A 21,986-nucleotide genomic window follows, 5' to 3' on the forward strand; every position below is an offset into this window, starting at 1 on the left:
TACTTAGGTTTTTTGTCTGTATCCAAAATTCTCGGAAATCGCTGGTCCAACTTGGTTGCACTTTTATTTGGGTGTGGTTTTAAACTATTTTCAAGATCAATATCGCCCTAAAGTCAAAGGGTAGAACAACTCATGGATCCAAAGGGATAAGACAAAGGCCAATAAATTGATGTACATCCCCAATATTGAAACACAAAATTACCTTCTTTAGAGCTTAAGATTAGTGGTTGAAATGTTTGAACAGTCAACTTAATAAACTAACCAATTAAAAAAGTCATCGAAGTTGTTAAACCAACATAATTGTAAAACTTTAAGGACTAGTGTAATAAACATTGGTATCTCTCACTCTGGGAACAGCTAAACACTTGAAGCTACTCTTTAATTTGAAATATCCGTTTGAAAACATGATTTTCTCATAGAATACAAATTTTTAAAGGAGCATTTAGTATGTTATCCAATAAGACCTTGGTTTATCAGTAATGCTCTGATGAGAATTTCCATAAGAAAATTTATTTTAATTGGCTGCTATACAAAATTGACATTTTTTACATCTATTTCAATGTCAGAGGTAAAGACTGAATAGTCTGTATTACTTTTTAGCACTTTTAAAAAATAATTTTTTTGTTGTGTTTTTTATCAAATGCTTTCTTTATGTCAATGTGGTAATACGACACCCAGACGGACAGGCCGTTTACAGAGTTGCTTCGCTGTGACTTATGATAACAAACCCCCCGCACTAATCCTATTATATCACCATCTATCTCATGACCGCTGTTGACCCCGCACCCAGCGGTCAAACTAGCCTGCCTAAATGTGGGGAGGGGACTCAAACATGCAACTATCACGAGTCCCTCACGCGCTTATATAATCGGGAGGCGTTGCCTCCCCTTTTACCACCGCTGCCCCCACAGCCTGTCTACCGTCGGGAGCTAAGCCCTAGCGCCCCACACCCCCTTCAAACCTAACCATTGTTATATTTTGTTGTATATATATAGTAAACATAACTTGTAAATATTATTCAGTTTTAAATATATAATTTCTGTATGATTGAATCCTGCTTGTTTGTTTGGTAGAATACTTAAAGGCTAGGGCTCGTTGAATCCGAACTTGTTACCCCGTGGGCCGAGAACGCTCGGCTTACCAGAACTTGGTGTCAGCGTGTTTCAATCGAGCCTTACAGAACTAGCCTATTCTACCTCTGATTGGACCCTTTGGCAAGTAAGGGGACAATCAGCCGCCAACTGACCCGTGAGACGGCCTTTTTAGGTCGAATTTCCATCATTTTGAACGCAATATGTGGGCCTCTGGCCTACGGCAAGCAAATTTAGCCTGCTAAAAGCGCCAGTTAAGACGCTTTTTCCGTGTCGTGTAGGAGTAGCGCTAGGTGCGCAGCCACGGCAATCGGATAATTTAGCTCAGACGGCTACAGAACTGAGTCTAAATTGGCAAGTGTAGCTGGGACAAGCCCCAGGACACCCAGGCCAAACCTACGAGACAGACAGCTGGGTGCTGGTCTCCCTAAGAAGGCAATGTGTGGCTGCGAAGCTTCAGCACACAAGTAAGCCCTACCACTGCGACGGATAGCAGATTTTGAGCCACAGGCACGGCAGGACGGGACATTCCCTGCCGCTGCCTCCCAGGATTCGAACCCGAGGCGCTGCAGGACGGGCCATTCCCTGCCGCCATTTTCGGGATTCGAACCAGCGGCGCTGTAGGACGGGTCATTCCCTACCGCCGTCACCCCTCTGAACCTTGCAGGACGGACATTCCCTGCTGCCAGTGCTTCCAGAATCGCACCTAGAGCTCCTAGTGATAACAACACATAAGTGTGTATAAATGTCAACCAAGTGATAAGAATAAATATAAAATTGTTGACCAAGTGATAATTAATAAGCTCTAGTGATTCGAAGCTACAGTCTAAGCCACCATGGTAAGCGATACCACCATAGCTGCGGTTCGGCCACCACCAAAGTTTCTGCCAACCCCAGCCGAACGAGAGGCCCCCTTGTCTCAAGGGCAGGACCTCCACTTCCCCTGCCATGTCAGGGTGAGGTTTCCTACCCCTGACCCTGCCCAGCATGTACAGGTTGATGCCATGATTGATTCTGGCAACCGTGTACCAGGGTCTGCTGTAATTTCTGAGCACCTCATGCACGCGATGGGCGTGCAACGCATGTTGATTCCGGACAACACCCAGATCCTGACTGCTAATGAGGAAGGTCAGCCCCTCCAGGTAATAGGAAAGTTAAAAGAGTTATATATGGCAGTCTCACACACTCTTATACTCCATCTATACCACGTGACTGTGGTCCGGAACCTCTCACACCCTCTGAACCTAGGAGGGTATTTTCTCAAGGAGTTCGGAACTAGGCTCTGTTTCGACATGCAACCACCTTGCTTGTGGGTGCGTGGGGAGTTTATCCCACTCCGTGGCGTCCCCATTGACCGGGAGACAGCCGAGAGAGAGCTTAGCTATGAGGGGCCACTGCCAGGCCCCCTGCCTGAGCAGCCGCGTGTGGTTGAGAAAGGCACACACTGGGTGGACGCTGAGCTCAACGCACACAAGGGAGCTAACCTGCTAGCCATGGGGTTGCCCCCAGTGCCCAAGGTGCCGAGGGAGAGCCTGCCAACAACGTTCCCTGAGATTGCCAGCCCTCCAGAACCAATCTTCTCCGCCGACACCTTTATCAACGGCCAGCCGTGTCCACCTGGCCCCCTCTACCTGGGACCTCCAGCCAGTCCACCAGCCAAGCCCGAGTCCAGACCCGTCAAGTCGCGGTCTGATGTACCCGGAGCCACACTCAACTCTCAGGCCCCAGCCTCTCCCGGCGCCGTGCCCGTCAAGTCGCGGCCGGACGCCCACGGAGCCAAAGCTGGACCCAGCACTTTGGCCTCTCCCAGCGCCGAGCCCGTCAAATCGTGGCCGGACGCCCTCGGAGCCACACCTGGCTCCGACACGTCAGCCCCTCCAGAAGCCGAGCCAGTCAAGTCGCGGCCGGTGGGTCCCGGAGCCAAGGCTGACCCCGCACCAGCCACGTATAGGCTAAGCGCTGTCACTCCAACTGATGGCCAGCCACCCCAGCTCCGCACAGCCAAGCGGGTGGTCCTGCCTGGCCGCGGGGTTATGGCGGTCCCTGTTGAGCTAGTAGGCCATCGCACCAAGGATGCCATTCAACTAGCTGCCCCAGAACAGAGGTTTGGGGAGGATCTTGTTATTCCAGAGGGCCTGTATGCCCACAGGCCTGGCTCTGCCACTGTGTTTAGAGTACTGGTGGTCAATGAGGGGGAGGTGCCCCTCTTGCTGGATGCTGGCCTCCCAGTGGCAGGGGAGCTGGTCAAACCTGACATACTAGAGGTCTCTGATACGCCTCCCCCGCGTCTCCACTCGTTCCAAGAACCTGCTGAGCCTATAGACATGCAGGAGCTGTGGGAGGCCCTGGAGATGGAAGACAATGAGTTCCTACGCAAGGACCCCTTGCTCAAGAAGGAGGTCTGGACTATGTTGTCAGAGTACAGGGACGTCTTCTCCAATTCTACCCCCGGCTGCACAGATGTGGTTGAGTTGCAGCTGCGCGGCAAGAGGCTGAACTGGAGAAACAACTGGACACCTGGCTACAGGAGGGAGTTATAGAGCCGTCAGACTCCGCCTGGAGCAGCCCCCTGGTGCCCATCAAGAAGAAGGACGGGAGCACCCGCTGGGCCGTCGACTACAGAGCCCTCAACAAGTGTCTGGAGCTGGACAGCTACCCCCTGCCTAGGATCCAGCAGTTGGTGGAACGAGCTGGCGGGCATCGTGTCTACAGTGCTTTAGACGCGGTGGCCGCATACTACACCATCCGTGTGTCCGAGGACAGCCGGCCCTGCACCGCCTTCACCACCCCCAGGGGCTTGTATCAATGGAAAAGGATGCCCTTTGGCCTGGCTACGGCACCGTCTGTCTATTCCAGGTTTATTGCAGGGGTCCTAAACCCACTAGGCACAGCCAACCTCCAGTCATACCTTGACGACGTCCTGACCTTCCACCAGGATACCTGGGCCCACCTGGCCAGGCTCCGAGAGGTCTTGGAAGCCCACCGCAGGGGAGGGATCCGCCTCAAGCCAGCCAAGACCAAGCTGTTCCGATCCAAGGTGGATTATCTGGGCCACACCCTCAGCCGTGAGGGGATAGCCATGCAAGAGGACTATATTGACCGTATCTTGGACTGGCCAGCCCCTAGCACCCCCAAGGATTTGCTGGCGTTGCTGGGGTTCTTTGGATACTACCGCCTGTTCATCCCAGAGTATGCAGACCTCACCTACGAGATGAATCGGCAGAAGACGGCCAAGGCCCTAACCTGGACGCCTGTCTACCGTCGGGAGCTAAGCCCTAGCGCCCCACACCCCCTTCAAACCTAACCATTGTTATATTTTGTTGTATATATATAGTAAACATAACTTGTAAATATTATTCAGTTTTAAATATATAATTTCTGTATGATTGAATCCTGCTTGTTTGTTTGGTAGAATACTTAAAGGCTAGGGCTCGTTGAATCCGAACTCGTTACCCCGTGGGCCGAGAACGCTCGGCTTACCAGATCAACACTGAAAAAATAGATTCTATTTTTGTTTTTTTTTCCCTGTTAAATGAGAAGATGGATGCAAAAAGTCCTTATAAACTGCTATTTATTTTCGATGAACAACATTTTAGAGCTTTGAAATTTTGATTTTAACCCTTTGGAGATGGTAATATTTTTGTTTTACCCATATTGAACAAAATGAAAAATCGGCTTTTATGGGTTAGTTTTTAAATTTTTTTTTTGATGAAATTAAGTAACAACAATGATTCTGTATATACACAAAAGGATTTTTTCTTCAGTTGAAAATAGAAGTAGAAATTAACAAAAAACTGTTTAATTTTCCTCTAAAATTTTCACAGAAAATAATACCTCCTGCAAAAACGGCTGCATTTTAGATTTTATTGAAAAGTGAAATGAAGTTACCTAACCTAGGGTAATGAAATGCACTATGTCCCAATTCAGGTTCTGACACAAAAGTCAAATCACCTTCTATGGCATTGTGTGTATGTCAGAGCACAAATGTTCTTTGTATTAATGTCTACAGATAAAATGCCTCATAACTGGTTGTCTATATAATAAATTGGGTGTCAGAGGTCCAAGCTTACCTTAGTACCAATCTTAATTGCTCAGGTACTTTTCTAAGCTTCTTTTCATCACAATTTTGTAACACCTAAATCATTATTTGGCAAATAAAACATGTAATGTTAATATTATCTATTAACTATTTTATTTATGACGATTGCTAAATACTGAAAAATACTAATAAATACTGAAAAAGGAAGTAAATGATTGGTCATACAGCTAATGCTCTTTTATGCCTAAATATTCCCGTTAATTGGAGGAATCAAAACAAAAAAGTTTGTTAGTTTTGCATGATTATTGTTAGATATTTTCATGATTTGACAAATTAGTTTTGAAAATTTATTATCGGTGCATTACGTCTGATTAAGATAATATACAATGTCAATGCGAATATCAGAAAATTAACTCATATAACAATGTGATAAGTGCATCCTAGCATATTTCCTAAATGTTAAAAAGAGCCATTCAGATACAAAAAAAAATAAAAAGGAATCTTTTATGGAGGCCAACACTATGAAACGTGATTAGTTGGGTACCACAGTAATTTTCACGAAATTGTAGGTACTTAAATTGAAACCTTTACCTCCCTGACCGCTGATGCAGATATATAAATTAGGGTGGGCAAATAACTTAATTAAATGCATACACCATAATTCTAGAGTCCAGATTGTAACGCATACAATTTACTTTTTCATAGACTAATATGAATTAAAGGCCACATGATTATGAAAAATGGAGAAAAAAAATGCAAAATAATTAAAAACATTATTACATAGCCCCACATCAGTAGTGCGTCTTAAATAAGCCACCCAACTAATCAATTCAGTCATCCTCAGCCGCAGCCAAAACAAGCCTTACTCAGCCTAAGCCACATTCAGCTATATCGATTTTATAGGCTTTAGCTCTTGCCGATCTTTTTCGCGCTTTCTGACAACACCGCAGTTGGAGCTGCAACAAACCGCACTGTTTTTAAAAAGATGTGTGGCTTATAGGAAAAAACACAAGCAGCCCACCTCAACACTCTGCCAAAACTACACTCAGTCGCAGCCACCAAACTTTATTTTAGCCAACCTTAGACATTAATAGCATTTAAACGCACAATCTAAATACGCAGTACATAAAAGTGAAATTTTTGTTTATCCATCCGATTATTGTAACCATATATATTTAGATACATGTTAAACCCGAGTAACTTTATAAGCGAGGATTAAACTATGGTAAGTCAAAATTAATTATAAGTGTAGCTCCACTATTTTGCTAGTGGAACAGCATTTTCCCCTCATTTATCTAAATATTTCAGTAACTTGTTTAAATATTAGGTTTAATTAGATTAGATAATGATTTGGATAGCTCCTTAAGGTTAGAGCCTTTCAAAGGAACTGGTAACACTAACACGCCTTTGAAATAAAAATTGGAGGGGGAATCTGCCTATAACGCTTACATGTAAAAATCTGCTATTCGGTGTATTTTTTTAGTATGGCGTCGAAACAAAAAGATTTCCAATGGATGAGGACCAATTATGAGCCATACTTAAAAATTGTGTATCGTATTAACATTTTTTTTCTAAATATATGCAGGTATCTAAGCATAGACGTCCAAGCTATTTTTTTGGGGGGGATAAAAAAATGTAAGGGGGGGGGGTAAAATGGCGCGCGAAGCGCGCCGAAATTTTTTTTTACCCCCCCCCAGAATTTTTACCCCGGGGGTAAAATTTGCTTGGGGGGGGGGGGTAATTACCCCCCCTGAAGTCTGTTGGGCGGGGGGGGGGGTAAATTTAGTTTACCCCCCCAAAATTTATCCCCGGGGTAAAATTTTTTTTGGGGGGGGGGTAATTTAAATTTTATTAAATATTTAGTATTTGCAAAAACAATTTTTATTAGGGATTTTTTGTTTTTTTTGGGGGTAAATACCCCCTCCTAAATGGTTGGAGGTGCCCCCAAGGGTAGGGGTAAATTTTAAATGGGGGGGGGGGGGTAATCGCCCCATTACCACCCCCCCCCCCCGCCCCCCTTGGACGTCTATGTATCTAAGGTATAAGACGAATAATTGATGATAAACAAAACTAATTATCTGCAGATTAAAATTATCTGTTGTCTATGTGTACTTACATTTTGTCAGATTCGAACCCGACATCATATGAAGATAATTATAAAATATTACCTTACATTCTGGGTTGTGTTTCTCTATCACACTTTCTTGACATTTCTTAAAAAAACAAGAAATAATTAAAAACAAAGACATCATACGGCCGTAACACGTAAAGATGACATAAAAAGTACAAACAATGTTAGATTTTTTTTTTTACAGAAATATAAATTAAACCTATAAAATTTACATATAATATAAATTTTCATAAATTCGTAATAAAATTAGAGAAAAGATGGGCTCTATAGTTATAAGAGCATTGTACTTTCACAATAAAATGAATTCTGATAAAAAGACAAAATCTTTATATATAATAAGAAGTTAGTGAAAATGTCTGATTTGTAAAGAAATCCCAACAAATTGGCGAGACACAAAATTTTAAACTTTTCTATTTTCTGCGAGTATTTGGGGGCTTTCACAGTGGAATAGTTGGTTAGTTTTTTTGGACAAAATATAAATAAACACATTTTTCCATTTTAAAACCATCTCTAATCTACGGAGCCTTTTAGAAACTTGTTTAGCTAAACAATTTTCAGTGTGTTATTCTAACCTTACATCCCTAGTTTTTACTTTAGTAAATAACAAACTTACAAATTAAAAAAAAATATCGTTTTAAAATAACATGCTTAACAATAAATTTATACCATGAATAGAAAATTGTGAATTTAGAGGAAAAATGAAGATTTATGACACGACCTTACACACACTCGGTCGGATATAGTTCAGTACTTAAAATAATAATATTGCTGGATAAAGTTGAATACTTAAAAACATTAGACATTGGTACTTGGTCAAGTGACAAAAACTTGTCAATACTAATTCAACAATGAAGTAATTAACAAAAATTTTATATTTTAGGGGTGCCTACGGAAAAAAAATTAAGTTAAGTTCTTACTAAGATTACTTTTAAATCGAATACTTTTTTTACTTCAATGAGATAATTTCAAAGCAGATTTTTTTAAAGAAAAATTTATAGATCTTTTTGTGAATTGAACCTTTATAAAGTAGCCAGTATTAGTTTTTGTGTTGTATAATTCCATACTTTTCATTTATCAGGCATAAAAACATTATATATGAGAACACTCAACAATAACAGAAAACCTACACTTATTTTTTTAAAAATAGGTTGAAATATTATATTATATTTCCCTATTTATAAACTAATGGACAAAACTGTTTCTTGTTAAACAAAAAAGAAATAGGAAATAAATTTACCTTTGAGCAGAAGTAAACATAACCACAGCCTTGACACTTCTCTTTACCATCTCCAATCTTAATATAAACACGTTATAGAGTTGCAGTGCTACAAAAACAAGCTAAAATAAACAAGAACATTTGCATCAAAAAGTAAATATTGATAGTTTTTAAGTATTATCTCTTGATATTTATTTTAGATTTAAAAAGAAAAAGTAAAAAAAAAATTTTTTTTTTGGGGGGGGTTTCATTTTTTTGGGGGGTTGGGGGTGTCCCACCCCCCCAAGAAAATAGCTTAAAACCATCACAGGACCAGTAGGTATATTCCCTGAAGAGTAGAGCCCAATCGGTTCAGTGGTTACTGAGATCTTAAGCTTCAGACGGACAGACAGACGGACAGACGGACAGACAGACATCGTTCTACTTTGTATTATAGAAAGTAGAATGATGTCTGTCCGTCTCTCCGTCCATCCGTCCGTCTAAAGCTTAAGATCTCGGTAACCACTGAACCGATTGGATTCTACTCTTCAGGGTATATACCTATTGGTCCTGTGGTGGTTTTAAGCTATTTTCTTGGGAGGTGGGACACTCCCAACCCCCAAAAAATGAAAATTCCCCCCCCAAAAAAAATTTTCATATTTTTTTCTAATTTTAATGTTTTTTATGTTTTTATAAATTTTTATATATTTTTTATAAGTTTTTATATTTTTTTATACTTTTTTATACTTTTTTATATTTTCTTTGTATTTTCAATTATTTTTCTTCTTTTTAAATTTCTTTTCTTCTTTTAAACTTTGTTTTATCAAATTAAAAAAAAATCAAATTCCTGTAGGGGCGAAGAAACTTTAAAAAACAATAAAAAAAAGAAAAAATTCAAAGGTTTTAATTAATATAAATCAATATAAATAAATATAAAAAGTTATAAAGAGTTATAAAATTATAAAGAGTTATAAAATGATATAAAGAGTTATAAAATGTTATAAAATACAGAAAATATCTAAAAAAATGTAAATAAAATTTTTAGAATTCTCCCCTGAACCTTCAAAAAATAGCCCCTAGAGGCTAGGGGCGAAGCCGCTAGTAATCTAAATAGAACAAGCTAAAGAGTAGCTGTACTAATTTTGTCCAAAATTATACATATTAAAAAAATCCTCCAATTTTAACGTACCAAGTAAATTGAGTTCATAGAGGGACATTTTAGAGTAGCTTTTATTTATTATTTATTCTATTTTATTTAGCATATTTTGCTTCATTGAAAATACATATTTACATAAACTTATCTTCATCAATCTAGCTTGAACAGATAAAATTTTAAAATAAACTTATTTTGTTTTAAAAACTGAAAAGGAATAATAAAAAAGAACAGAATTAGCTAATCAATTTATTTATCTCTCATTATCTTAATTTTTAAAAGAATCAAAGACACCCAAAATTATAAAAAATGCATCAATTTGATAAAAATCTGTGAACATGAATCCTTATTCCTGGATTGTCGTCTGCTAAATATAAATTGAAATGTGAGTAAAACCCAAAATTTCAAGCCATCAATCTCCTTTCAATAGAAATGGACCCTTTCTTTTTTGAATCCATATGAGGACAGGCAGTGGACAATAGAAGATAAATTAGTTCTCTATCCCTCATTTATTACAGTAAAATTATGCCGTTCGCAGAATATAAAAATTAGGAGTAGAGTTAAATATAGAATTGCCCTTTCACCCCTTGATATACAATTTACTTCTCTTTTAGCAAATTTTAAATTTTAAATTTTTAAAGTTTATATCATTTTGGAATTTTCTTTACGTAATTGAATTTTTAAAATATTAAATGTTTATAGGGCCGATGTTTTAGATCGTAAAAAAGATGTTTGTCTTTGTAATAGGGTATTACAAGACCATCTATACAGATGCATTGACAGTTGTATGTACATATATTTTAAAACTGAGAAGCAGCTTATAGTGACTGATAAAAAATGACGTCATACAATACAAATGACCATGGATAGGCCAGTATGCATTTTAATTTACCAATGGTGAACTATATTTTGGCCTGCCATTTTTCATTTGTATTGTATGACACTATAAGCTGCTTCAAAACTGAACCAAGTTTGATCCAAGCCTTTATATACAAGCTAGATTGATGGATGTAAGTTTACGCATATTTATTTAAAAATGAATTATATTTAGAGGATACATGGATAGGACAAATAAATGGATTATTTAACCTATAATTTTTTAGTAACAAATATGTTTTAGGTGATGTAATAGGAGTATGGATAAATCTACTTTTAATCCTTGTCGTAATGTGTCAAATAGAACAGGTTGTGCGATGACTAAAACCTTTTTGGGAACAAAAAAAAACCTTGTTTTAATTAAAAAAACTTGTTTTTAGCCCTTGATGAGGAGGAAACTAACCCTGAGAGGCTCTCCTAACCTTTACTTATCTTAATTTTTAAAAAAGTGATAGGGCGGGAAAGAAAGTAATAATTTGATAGATTATAATAGATTAATTGATTGATTAGCCATAATCTTGAGACATTACTGTATATCAACGTGTGTTAGATGAAAGCTACACGTTAAAGCGCATAATGTTGTGACTCTCTAACCCATTACAGCTAAGGGTTACTGTTACCATATTCTAGCAGAGTATGGCAGATGTTCAAAATTAAAACAACGTGGCCTGGTGAATAAAATTAAGAATACACTATTTGAAGAAAAAATTTAATTACCTAACAAACTAACTGAGAATTGTAGATTAGCTATGCTAACAATTTACAAGTTTGCAAAGATAAAACTGGTGAAACTTGTGAGGTTTCTGAAATAAGTGTTTCTATCAAAATATTATATTTTATATAACACGCCATAGATATATATTTGCAGTAAAAATTCAAATATTTTTATAATCCTTTCTTTCTATAATTTACAACATAATTTTATACACCAACTGACTGTGGCATAACACGTAGCGTATGTGCTCGATGTCGGTAAGGTAATAGGTTCGAATCGTCGCAACTCATTAACATGCAATGTTATAAATTCCTGACAAAAGTCGTATAATTAAAGAATTTGTTGTCTGGTTGTTTCATTAGAGTTTAGCCACGTGATCAAACACTTCAAATTTTGTCCCAATTATTGTTTTGAATTTAATGGTCATAATTTTATTCTATTGTCTTATCTCTAGAATCCCTTTTCATTAAAACTGAGTAACCTGATTTATTACTCCTTCATATGGATAAAAGGATAAATTAAATACACGAAACAAATTTGCAGGATGATAACCTATTTTTGGTTTAGCCATCCTCTAATATACAATAACCATAAGAAGAAGAAAAACAATTATCATGTTTTCTTAGTTCTTTGCAATTGTAATATTTATTATCAAATAATAATTAAAAAGTCTAAAAAACGCAGCAAAAATAAGCTACCAATATTATGACGCAAAAAGACCAGTGAAAATATTCTAAACTAAATGTTTTGAGACTGACTATTCGTACATCCATGTTTTTTCCCTAAGATATAAAACACAGGCGGAGAAAAAGAAAGATGTGCACAGTTGGAAAGATAGGAGTATATTTTAAAACTATCTAAGCCAAATATATAAAGATTTTAGAGTGAAAATGTTAGTAAGGTTTTGAAAAAATGAAGAAAAAGAATGACAAAGAAGGATTGAAAAAAAGATATATGTACTTGTACTACTAAAGAAAAGAAGTATAGTTGAATAGATATGAAAAATAAAGGTTAAGAATAAAAATACGTATATTAACTACTAATTTACTAGAATTATAGATAATGAAGAAAAAAAGAAAGACAGAGAAAGAAAAGAGAAAAAGAGATATGTACATTGTACTACCTAAATAAAGGCAAAGTAAATTGAAGAAAAAATTATTAAGTATAAAATGAAATTACCTTTTCCCAGCAGGCTTCACAAACCTCCTCCCTAAAACAAAAAATGAAATAAAGAATCAAATCCTAAACATATTTTGGTTGGAAATTGGTTAACAGCACCTAAACACGCTGAAATAGTTTGATTTCCTTTGTTCTAAGCCACAAGACATTGCCTTTATATGCCTAAACTTTCTGTATGCAACATATTGTTTAGAAGGAAAATGTAAGATATGTAAAGTAACTTTAAACAGAATGCTGGTCAAATATTTACTGATTCGAATCTGATGTTTCAAATATCATTATACCAATTTCCTAGCTTTGCATATTGGTCTGACACGTTGACTATGAAAAATTCGGAAATAGTCCATTTCGTGGCAACGCCGGGTCGATTTGTCGTATTATTAAAAAGCTTTTTATGGGTTATTTTAGGTTATGTTAGGTTATATTGGGTTAGGTGATTGCCCCACAGGGTTAGACAATTGGCCCCGAAGGGTTAGAGCCCCCCACAGGGGCTAGAAACAGGAGAAAAGCTACTGTGAAAAATACGATGAATCGCCCCATAAGGTGCGTTGCCACGCAAGGGACTATACCCAAAAATTCTTGAATAAGAGGGATTTTTTACGTATGCTGTATGATTCAAATTGATTAAATCAGATTATTGAAGTATTTATTATCATAGTATTTATTTTACTTTCTTTCTTTTAGCTAAAATGATATAATAGGAGAAACGAAGACATCTATAAATTTAATTTACCTGTATTTAGTTATAATGATGAAGGCAAAAGGTTTTGAGCGCATAATAACATCCCCACGCTCATACATTTTCCTCTGAAAAATATTATGAGTATAAAGTTTGATTATGTTATTATTTGTTGTGATTATGTTACCATTTATTGGCATATACTTGTTTAATGTACTCTGAGATACTTTTACCTTTTTTAAGACTTTTAAAATATATATGTATAGATTGAACATTAAAAAACCTTAAAAATACCTTTAAATAATAGATTTATTCTTTAAGTAAAATTGAAATTTACTGTAGTAATTTATTTCAATATTTTTGATCAATTTGCGTATCATATTATTTGAACTATCATGAATAGATCACGACGAAAAAACTTTCGTACGAAATTTCTATGCGTTCGAAAATCCCAGTGATCACCAAACGAACATATTATGGAAGTCAAGACAACCATCTAAGCTTGTCTGATATGAAATTGCTTTAATTGCATTTTAGTATAGACCATCTTAGAATTTTTAGAAACAATAAAATGAGATGATATTCTAGTCGTTCTTATAATCACCAAGCAATCTATGTTTAAGAACTGGATGTTTAGATTAAAAGTTTTTTCCTTATCATTGGTCAAATGTCCAAAAACTATTCAAGAAATATATATTTATATTTAAATATAAACAAGTTGTAACAAATTCTAATTTGTTTTCTTCTAAATTCCTGTTTTTTGTTGAAAAATTATTGGTATAATCTTTCTTAGACGTGGGTTAATATCCTGTAATCTGTACAATTATTTTCAATATTTTTGGCAACATCTCTTCTTTCCAATATGGAACATTTTTGCCTCTCAATTTATCTTACAATAAGAATGTTTATTTAATAGGTTGGCAACAACCTCCTCTTTTTCAAACTCCGTAAAAGATTAGAATGAATGGGGTTAAAAAGTAGAGATTGCGTAAAGCATGGTTTGAAGAAATCTTGGAAATACACAGAAAGCTTTTAATATTTTATTGTATATATATATTTTTTAAGGAAAAGTAATGACCAAGAACATGTAAAAAAAAGTGAATATAAATTACAACCCAATTTTTTTTTGACTTGGCTATAAATTAGATGGTGAAAGATTTTTTTTCAAATTATGTTTAGAAATAGATTTTTTTCTTTTAGGCCTTGTAAAATCTATTTTTATAAAAAGCCAGGAGGGGGGTGGAATCAGAGCCTACAGGATCATACTACTATATGATGTTTATATGATGTTTTAGAAGGCTTTGTTTAAATCAAAAAATGTTTTTACACTTTACCAGGATGACGCTGCCAGGTTTGATGGCATCCTGTTCCCGCCAGGATGAAGATAAACTATAATGAATTCAAATATATCTTTTTACCCTTCTATCTAATTAAAAAAAAGGAAAGCGGGGTATTGTATGTTTGGTTCCCAAGCAAAATGAGTGATTTACCGATTTTGTTCAATAATTGAACTTTATTGGAAATCATTAAACATGGAAGCCTACATACATATATTTGTCTTAGGATCAAATATTCATAGACTAGATGAAATAAAATATTTTAAAATTTGTTTCATAAGGCGACATATTCAACCCTCCAAGTGTGTATTAATAAATAAAAAGTACTTCTATAGGATCAAGTTCAACTAGATTAATTTAACTGGAGGTATATGTAATATATTACTAAAATAAATTTTGTATAAGTCAGAATAGAATTTAAAAAGAAATATTTTTTTGTCAACCTTATCTTGAATATTTCCAACATATTTTCTCAATTGGCTCACATTTAGGAATAAAGGGAAGGTCTTCAATGTAAACACCTCACAAATACAATCAAGAAAAAAGTACATCTAGAAACGTCTAAAAAAGGTGGAATTAGTAAATCTATAATACCAAGTAGAACAATGTCTGTCTGTTTGTTTGTAGCAAAGGATCTCGCTAACCGCTGAACCGATCGGGTTCTCCTTTACAGGGTAGCTTCTCATAGGTCCCGGGAAGGTTTATAACTATTTTCTTGGGGGGGGGGGTGGGACATCCCCAACCCCCCAAGAAATGAAAAATACCCCGCCCCCCCAAAAAAAATCTTTTTAAAAACTAAAATTAAAATAGTGGGGTCGACTACGCCCCCCCCCCAAAAAAAAAAATTCCCCTCCCCCCAAATAAAATCATTTTTTAAAGTTTTTCTTTTAGATCTAAAATACCTACGAAAAATCGGTTTGACCAAACCTCTTGGGACAAAGCCCCTAGAGGCTAGGGGCGAAGTCGCTAGTATCTTTATAAAATAGTAAATATCTTTATAAAAAGAAGTCATAATTGATATATCAAATTTTTATCTTTAAAATAACATTATTTATAACAATTTTTATTGTTAAATGCTTTGCCAACTAAAATGTCTGGATAAATATCTACTTTTTATGTTTTACATATTCATTTTAATATTTTTTATTCCTATTTTGAAAATCCATATAAAAATTTTTTGAATTCTGTGGTGTTATAAGTCTTCCTATCATGGTTTATCTAAAAAAATAACCATTCCAGTTACATATTCGTTTGAGATTTGTTAAATATGTATCTCTATAAGTAATATATGATTATATCTCGAATTTGTTGAGTTTTTATTGTAGAAAATAAGTATTGTTTTTGTGGGTAAATAGTAGTAACGGTCATATTCAATTTTATATTAAAATTCGTACAAAAATTAACTAACATCAGTTGATTGTTTTCATGCTGATTGTTTATGTTTTTTAAAAATTGATATAATAATATTTGTTTTTCTCGTATTCATTTGAATCCGGTGGATAGGAACCGGTTCTCATGAATACGAAAAAACTATGTCTAGCATCGTATTATATACAGTTTTCTACGAATATAGAAATGTACAATCATAAGATTAAAACCAGTTTTTTTAGCCGGTGCCTCCGGCACCTCGGGGCTAAAAAAACTAGTTTTAATCTTATAATTGTACATTCTATATCCGCGGAAAGCCGTTTATAATACGATACGAGAAATAACTATTATATAATGAAAATGGTGAAAGAAGTTCCACTTGTTTTATATTCAGGAAAGTAAAATATGAGGAAAAAAGTGAACAAATTGAGAGAGGGTTAAAATATTCCCTAGGTATTTTCTCAATTGGTTGCAATTTAGATATAATAATACACATATTTCTTCTGTTCATATACAGACTGAGATATGAGAAAAAGAGATGAAAAAACTATGTATAGACTGTAATAGGAAGATAAAAGAAATAGAAATAAGAAAGAGGACATATAAACTGGAAAGGAGAAATGGTAGCGGAAATGACATTATTTTCTATTTGTTACATTTAGGGGAAATAAGTTTCATTTTGCTTACAAAAAAGGGCTTACACTGTAAAAATTTGTATTCCCAGTTTGCTCAGCTTTATTCCAAGGAAGGCAGTTCTAATAACAAAGTTGGAGTGTTGATATACGTCCTCCTTGTGCACAAAAATGTGAACAAATTTGATATTTTATTGTTTTATTTATATCAATAGTTCATCAAAATTGCTACCTAATGAAAATCAAAGGCCTTACGAAATATATTTTTACATCAATTTCTTACAGTAAAGGCACAATTTGCTTCATAAAAGAGATTTAGAGTTCAAGAAAAAAGCCTAAGAGGGTAATACCACATTTATATATGTTATATATGTATATATACAGAATACGGAAGAAATTTTATAAGAAGGATAAAGACAATTGAATAAAATTGAATTCAATACTTTTAAGAAGTTAGTTCTCTTTACTTATGTATGTTTAGGTCATAAACGAAAGACTAGATGTCATAATAATATCATTATTCAAACATTACCCCTCTATTATATGGCCAAATGTTTGATCTAACACAATGCTTCTTTTGTTCAACATCATTTATTTTCCTCTTAAATAACATAACATAACTTAAATTTTAACTACCACAGGAAAAGTTTATTTTTGTATTTTCCTTAATGTCTATTTGCTTTTCCTCTCCCACCATCCAATCTCTTGTGAGTGTCTATGTTTTATTTGTGCATTTCTGCTGCATCAATATCAAGGACAAGGATGAGTAGTAGAAAAATAAATCACAAAAAATTTGGTTCAAATCTCTGCAAAAACTGTATCATATCTAGTTGCATATATAGCAATTTGTATAGGGGTTTGTGATACATTGAGAGCATGCAAATAGGGGAAGACATTCCTAGTCACTCCCTACTTTTTAGGGGGATGTTGACACTCCCACACGCCTCAGATAAGCACAAACGAAGTCATTTAATTTTCAGCTGCTTTGTCAAGTGATAATTGATGTATAAGAAAATGCACAGCTAGGACCTTTATGTAAAGTTGATTATCTGTTGAATTATTAGCAAAATACTTTGAATATACTTACAGCTTTATGTGGTCAATATTTATGTGTCTAAGATTGATTATGAATTGTTTTTATTTTTATTTTTTTCTATTAGTTAAAGTTTGAAAAAGATGTTCCTTGATAGATATGTGCCTAAGTTTTAAATGAGAAAAGATCTTTAAGTCAGAAAGCTAAGTATCATTCCATAGGCTTGCCTTGACCAATGACCATCTTATTTTACACAGAAACTATAAAATATTAATATTATCAGTTACCATTCATGGTTAACTCACAGACAAAATATTGATTTAAACATTACAAATTGTTTCAATCATTTTTACTTGTATCAAATGTCAATAATCAGTTCTGTAAACTTTGATAGCCCAAGAAAAGAATGGAGATTACTTTACTTTGTTCAAAAAGTATAAAACAAATTTAGATATTTTCTTACCATTGTTATTGTACATTAATTGATAGACTATAGAAATATTCTTTTTATTGTTGCACAAACCATAAACAAGAGATTCTGGAAAAGATAAAGTGTGTCTGCCTTTTATATACATTATTTATGTTGCTCATACCCTATTTAATTTATATACTATGCGGCTATGCCCCTAGAAGCCTCTAGGAGGAACGTATAGGGATTGAGTCAACCCTAAAAACTTTTGCACTTGCAAGCGAGGCTGCTGTCTATAACATTCTAATGTCAGGTCCAACAACTGACATTTATTTTACTTTTTTTGTTTTAAAAAGAAAATGTAAAAAAAATGTTTTGTGGGATGCTATGCTCTCCAGGGGTAATTTCTCTGTGGAGGAATATTTAAGAATAATGTATTATTTGTTATAGTCATTGACAGAAAAGGAACACTTACTATCCCCTTCCCTTCCAAAAAATATGGGATCACTATTAGGAATAAAAGTTTACAAATTAAAACTTGCTTTGTATTATTTTTTTCATATCCTGTATTTTTTGTTTAACTCTAAAATTTTGTGGCCTTTGGTTTTATGTTTTTGAGAATTCAAAAGAGATAGAACAAAATGAAAGTAATAACTAAAAACTAAAGTATAATACAATTTTGTGTATTTATTGCATTGGAAGAAGACAATCCAACTGTTGGTCACCAAAAAACAAATCAATTAGCACCACACATCAATAAGATACAATAACAAGAAACAACAATATTATTTTCAAGATAAAGTAAAGACTAAAGCTTTTCTTCTACATGAATTTGTACTGTTGTTTTGCCCATAGTTGTGCTTCTTTTAAAGCTAAGCTAAATGCCCATTTCCTGAACTTAATGGCTTTAAGAAAATAGACAAATGATCTTAAGAAAAAAATACTGTTATATGTAGTAACATTATATCATTTTTATTTTGGTTTTATACATATTTGGATTGTTAACCATGTAGAACCCTGTAAATGCTCAGGACACTAACTTTGCAGGGCCCTTCTAACACACACTTAACCTAACCAAACTTTTAAAAATATGTTTTCTATTAACATATTTTTTTACATTGATCGTTTTAAACATTCCCATTAACTAACAAATAGCAAGAATGAGCAAGATCTTTGTTTTCTTAGAATATAATTCTATAACTGTAGAAATAATTTTAGTTGAAAAGAATTTGGAGATTTGGCCTATTAGTATCACTGTAATGTATATAGTTTCTACATTGTAATAACCATCAGGGGGAAAGGAGAACCATAATTAAATAGAGGATAATATCATGGTTACAATTAAGAACCAAAAATTAATTTAAATTTACTTTTATTAAATTTGTTTTATTTTGCATGTACTAATGATAATCAATATAGGTATATTAAATGGATAATCTAAAGTGCAGCTGGTAATTATATTATAGTATCAAACATTGGTTTGAAATTGGAGACGACTTTTGGTGGATGGAGCACAAAATTGAAAATAAAACAGATAAATATAAGGGGAAGAAACAATACTTTTAAATAATTACAATAATATACCAATGGTATTCACTATTCACTACCATATACCGCTAAGAAATTTACTAACATTTTAGAAAACAGTAAAAGTGTCTGACTATGACGTCAGAAAAAATTGACAACTATCCAATGAGAGGCCGCTATATATTTTACCATTGTGAATACTGGCTTCTCATTGGTTAATTGTTTATTTTTTCTGACGTCATAGTCAGACACTTTTACTGTGGCCACATTTTATTTTATTAGAACATGCATCCTTTATTTCTTGGGTAAATTGGTCGCTTAAAATGCAAATGGAACTTGGCAAAATGGAAACATTAGATAGGTATGAGCATGTGTGTGTGGGGGGGCATGTGTGTTTGTGTGTGAGTTTGTTGGTGTACGTGTGTGTGTATTTAACGTTTGCATAGACTATAGAGTTACCATAAAGTAAGGATATTTTACAAAAAGTTAAAAATCTTTTATCTCTTAAAAAAAGAATTTCTCAAAAAATACTTTATAGAAAATATTTGCACTTTCTTACATTTTGGTAATATTTCTATGTAATAAAGTCTTCACTCAAATCAATTGTTTTCTTGTTTTAAATTAAGTTTAATCTATGTATTATATTTTTGCGGAATTATTGGGTCCAGTAATATTATTAACTTCTATAAAGGAGGAATGAGAGGAGAAGTGGGAAAGGAAATCCCTAAAAAAGAGATGGATGATGTACGTATTTTTATGACGTCATTACTGACACTTTCCAGCGCTTCTATGTTTAATACCACTCGTTAAACATAGCAGCAGTATAACCTTAAGTCTAAAGTCAAAAAAGAAAAGGTTAAATGTAATAAAAACTTTAAAAAAGTGTCGGGAGAATCACTTATAAGATAAGTAGACGACTTAAAATCCTCTCTTTTTAATTTTTAAGAAACGTACTTACAGCGAGGCCCTTTTTAGCTTAACATAAAATCATAAAAATCTGATCTTTAAAGCTTGTATGTGGTTCTTTTTCGGTGGAAGGGAAAAGTGTCTGAAAGGAAATAGAGCTATTATAAAACTAAATTGGGATAAATTGATGTTGACAAGAAAAATTAGATTTAGTTTCTCATTTATTTCTAGGGTATAAAAAGGGTCTGCCAACGTAAAATAGTATCTTTTTATATAAAACTATCACAAAAAATATACCCAAAAACTTTTTTTCTAGCCTTCTTTTTACAACTTGCAACTCTTTAAAAAGGCAGGCTTAAGCAAATCAATGACAAGATTTGAAGAATAGCTTTTTCCCCTAAATAAAATCATAAAATTTCTAAATCTAATGAAGATTTTAATTAATTTCTTTATAAATTGCTTCGCCATAAAATTTATGTATTGCTATAATCCTAAACCGCCTCACAACATGTGAATAGCTTTTCTGAAAAGCAAACATAAACCTTTCTAGCAGTTTCTCCTACATATTAGGCCTAGGCTATCCAAAGAAAACCCAAACCTTAAAAAAAATCCCCAATACAATAAAAATATATTTGTATTTATTTGTCCACATGTATGACATCTAATAAAACAAACAGTTAGTTGTATACAATACATTTTGTATGAGTTTCTCTAGTTGGTTTACTTTTTATCAGGGATTAGAGATCAATAGAACGAAGTGTACATGAAAGAATCGTCTTATTACTAAAATTCATCTTTGTGCAGAGTTTGTTAAGTCATGGTTATATTTTATATGGTTACAATATTTGAAGTACAGTTATTCTACAATTATTTCCAAAGAATTTCCAAACACTCACAAACATTTTTTTTTATAATTTTTAAATGTTTCTTTATTCCTGATCCTGTCTATTAGTATAGAATAGTATTGATAAAACACAATATTGACAATGATTCAAGAAAATAACAACACAACAACAAATAAAATGTATACATACATACATAATAGTGGCTCTGCCCGAAGCTTCTAGTGGTTGTGCCTCAAGGGGTTGTGGGGGGGTCTGTTGTATTTCATAATAGAAGAAAATAGGGAAAATAATAGTGGGTGGTGTTGAACTTTCCTGCACAATAGCCTTAAACCTTCATTGGACCAATTAAGAACTTCCCTAGAAATGTACAATGATCCGTTAACTAGATATTAGTAAACTTACATATACATAGACAGAATAACATTTTGTTACTTTGTTGGAAAATGATATAAATAGTATTTATAGCATAATCTTTTTTTATGGCATAAATTTTGGATTTACATTTAGGGCTTACTTCATTTAGTAAGATTTACATTAAAAGAGCGTTGGTTCTAGGCCATTTCCTCAAGGTTTGAGGAGAGCCGATTTTTATTAAACAAACCAACAAGCTGAAATGATAACTTTTGAAACGTAATTGTCTGTGTGGGATTATTAGTCTATCCACTTCTCCAAATAAAAAGTTATTGAATGATTTTGAGTGAATGATTGTAAAAAGGTAGGGGAAAACTTTTTCAAACTATACGCTCATCACTTTTATTTGTGCAACTGCTACTTTACTCTTTTGGCCTGACCGTAACTGGGTATACAAAGATTCTTTTAAAGGTAAAATATTTTTATTTATGTGCATATTCAAATTATATGTACTACATCA

The 21,986-nt window shown here is 34.3% G+C and overlaps 2 protein-coding genes across 3 annotated transcripts in view; both read right to left on the bottom strand.

Moving 5' to 3' along the window:
- LOC145310940 (N-lysine methyltransferase SMYD2-B-like) overlaps positions 1-13,182 on the bottom strand; it is a 36,962-nt gene extending 23,780 nt beyond the window's left edge. For both annotated transcript variants that reach the window (XM_080150499.1, XM_080150498.1), the window contains exons 1-5: positions 13,113-13,182; positions 12,380-12,410; positions 8,499-8,555; positions 7,299-7,343; positions 5,162-5,226 (exon numbers count right to left, since the gene is read on the bottom strand). In XM_080150499.1, coding sequence (XP_080006625.1) covers positions 5,162-5,226; positions 7,299-7,343; positions 8,499-8,555; positions 12,380-12,410; positions 13,113-13,180 — 266 coding nt within the window. In that variant the 5' untranslated portion in view covers positions 13,181-13,182. The remainder of the gene's footprint in view (positions 1-5,161; positions 5,227-7,298; positions 7,344-8,498; positions 8,556-12,379; positions 12,411-13,112) is intronic.
- Positions 1-21,986, bottom strand: part of dock (SH2/SH3 adaptor protein dock) — a 592,107-nt gene that overhangs the window by 59,254 nt on the left and 510,867 nt on the right. The window lies entirely within an intron of this gene.

This window comes from Acartia tonsa, chromosome 2 (assembly GCF_053477335.1).
Source record: "Acartia tonsa isolate MP-2025a chromosome 2, ASM5347733v1, whole genome shotgun sequence".
Lineage (NCBI taxonomy): Eukaryota > Metazoa > Arthropoda > Copepoda > Calanoida > Acartiidae > Acartia > Acartia tonsa.